The sequence below is a fragment of the Montipora capricornis genome, chromosome 10 (genome assembly GCF_036669925.1).
Source record: "Montipora capricornis isolate CH-2021 chromosome 10, ASM3666992v2, whole genome shotgun sequence".
Taxonomy (NCBI): domain Eukaryota; kingdom Metazoa; phylum Cnidaria; class Anthozoa; order Scleractinia; family Acroporidae; genus Montipora; species Montipora capricornis.
In genome coordinates this window covers 10,941,351-10,943,850 of record NC_090892.1, presented here as the reverse complement: position 1 = coordinate 10,943,850, position 2,500 = coordinate 10,941,351, and the positions used below count along the sequence as shown (strand labels likewise).

The 2,500-nt window shown below is 39.9% G+C and overlaps 1 protein-coding gene across 2 annotated transcripts in view; it reads left to right on the top strand.

Moving 5' to 3' along the window:
* The window catches only part of LOC138021573 (kinesin-like protein KIF21A), an 83,978-nt gene that overhangs the window by 79,650 nt on the left and 1,828 nt on the right, over nt 1-2,500 (top strand). For both annotated transcript variants that reach the window (XM_068868475.1, XM_068868474.1), the window contains exons 34-35: nt 783-917; nt 2,227-2,353. In XM_068868475.1, the coding sequence (XP_068724576.1) occupies nt 783-917; nt 2,227-2,353 (262 nt within the window). The remainder of the gene's footprint in view (nt 1-782; nt 918-2,226; nt 2,354-2,500) is intronic.

Here is a 2,500-nt window from a genome sequence, read left to right as displayed (position 1 = left end):
TCTAATCGCCATCGCAAAAGAGACGATAACGACAACGTCACAACGTAATAGTCGTAATTGGCCTTATCGGAAGAGAGGAGAGACTAAGCACTAATTCATTTCGCGGGGCCGGTGTAACTCGTTTGGACAAACATGAAAAATGGCAACTATTGTCTTGATTGGTTAATGCTATGAGGGGTAGACTAGAAGGACATTGGACATCTCGTGACAATTACACGATGTACATAGATAAGACGGTCAACGTAATATTCCCTCAAGTATTTCATACAGCGCTAATCAACAGTGTTTAATTCAAAGTACCCATTCCGAATAGCACTGATCTACAAGTATTTAAATCGAACACCGATTTTAAACCTGTTAGCTTTCAATTTTTGTGATGGGTATCTAGCAAGTCGACGAGCAAGTGCAATAGGAATAGGAAGCGTTTCTGTTTTGCCAACGTGTCCCAGATTTTTGCGATCGTCGGCGATCATTCCCGACATTTGAAAACTCAAATTTGTATCGTGTCGGAGACGTCGGGGATGGTTTTAGCTTGTTACCAATCCTCTAAATTGCAAGTTTCAATTTTGGCGCACTTTCCATTTTCCACCAAAGTCAAAATCGGGAGAATCTGGGATTGTCCGATATGTCGGCAAAATCTGGGACGGTCGGGAAAATGCGAAATCCCCGGTTTCCCTCACCACGTACTACCCATGGCTTCACCTTTTCCCTTTTATTTTCTAGTCTAACTTCTGTTTGGGTATTTTTTTTTTTACGAACGACGGGTTTTCATTTCCTTGCAGTCAGCGAGAAATAAACTGGAACCGCCTCACTATGATGGCGTGCAGTCATTGGCTCTTAAAGGAAAATATTTATTCAGTGGCTCACGTGATAATAGCATCAAGAAATGGGATATTGAGACTCAGCAACTTGTACAGGTGGGTTGGTTGTCAGGAATTCATGACCCAGACCCTCTGTGGAGTTATGGAATTCGCAAACCGTCTATATTTGGAATTGGTTACCCACAAAGCATTGTGCATCTTAGCCAATCAACGCGCATAATACCTCCGTTCACATCATGTATGCTATGCTTAAAGTGCCCCTGTGATAGAAAAAAAAACAAGTTCTTTTTTTCTTCAGATTTTGAAAGTGTGTTTGCGTAACACCTGCATGGCAAAATTTTGACCTTTGATTTTTATCCAAAGGCCGTTTACTTTATGTGTAAGTTTGGATTTCACGGTCCGCCATTACTCACGTTCCAAAACTGACCGATTGGACCTCAGAGGGTTGGATCCAGGGAAAAGTGACGTCAAAGGCTCACTGGCTTAAAATTTCAGCGTGTGAATGCAGGTTATTATATATTCAAAACGCGAGTATAAAAGTCTGAAAGCCCAAAACTCCCGTGCTGCATATTAATTCTACGGCATTCACACGCATTGCATTCTTAAACTGGTGAGCCTTTGACGTCATTTTCTCCTCGATCCAGCTCAGTCAAGTTAGTAATGGCGGACCATTAAATGGGAAAACTCCAGTTGAACTAAACAGGTGTCTTTATGAAATCAAGGCTTAAAACTTTGGTTGCTTAGTGTTTAGGTAACATAGTTTTGAAATCCAAAGAAAAATAAGAATATATTTTTTGGTCACAGGCACTTTAAATTAAACAACAAAAACATGGAAGAACTAAGTGGATCGAAAATTAATTAGTATTACTGGGTAAGCAAGGACCAGCGTTACAAAGCAGAATCACCGGATCCTGGTGAAGGATCTTATCAGCAGTATAAATAGTACGAAAAACCCAAAAGAGCAAAGCCGATTTTACGGTGAAGGAATATATCTTTCAAAGCTAATATTTTGAAAGGCACTGCCTTTTACAAGCAATGGCTATGGTTTACAGATACGTTACAATATGGATAGTGATATAGGTTGTAATGTGATACAATATTGCAATGTACTGGAATTTGTATTTTATTATATTACACGCCATATGTGTTCATATTATAACTTGTGACATCTCTGCAAACCGTTGTCATTGCTTGTAAATCCCTGATGAAGATACGCAGTGCCTTTCGAAATATTGCCAAGCCTTATATAATATATTCCTTGCTCTTTTTGTTTTTTATAAGATTGACTATGGAGGTCTGAGGAAACAAAGATATTAAGTCTTTAGGTGGAGGCCATTTTCGACCAAAAGACAGTTGCGCTTCGCGTAGTACCATTTTAATTGTACTTTTGGATTTACTCCTTCAGCACTTTACGGGGGCTCACAAGGACTGGGTCAGTGCTTTAGACTTCTTACGCCCACAAAACGTGCTGCTCAGCGGTTGCCGTAGTGGTGTTTTGAAGCTTTGGCGGGTGGAGAATGGGGCTCCAGTCAGTAAGTAAACTTAACTTTGTTCTGTCACAAGCAGCCGCATGCGTGTTTATTAAATGGTTTTGGAGAGAAATTTACATTTTAAAACAATTTTTTCATAAATAAATCAGGGAAAAAGGCTGTTCTTGGCTGGTTCTCATCAGATAGCTG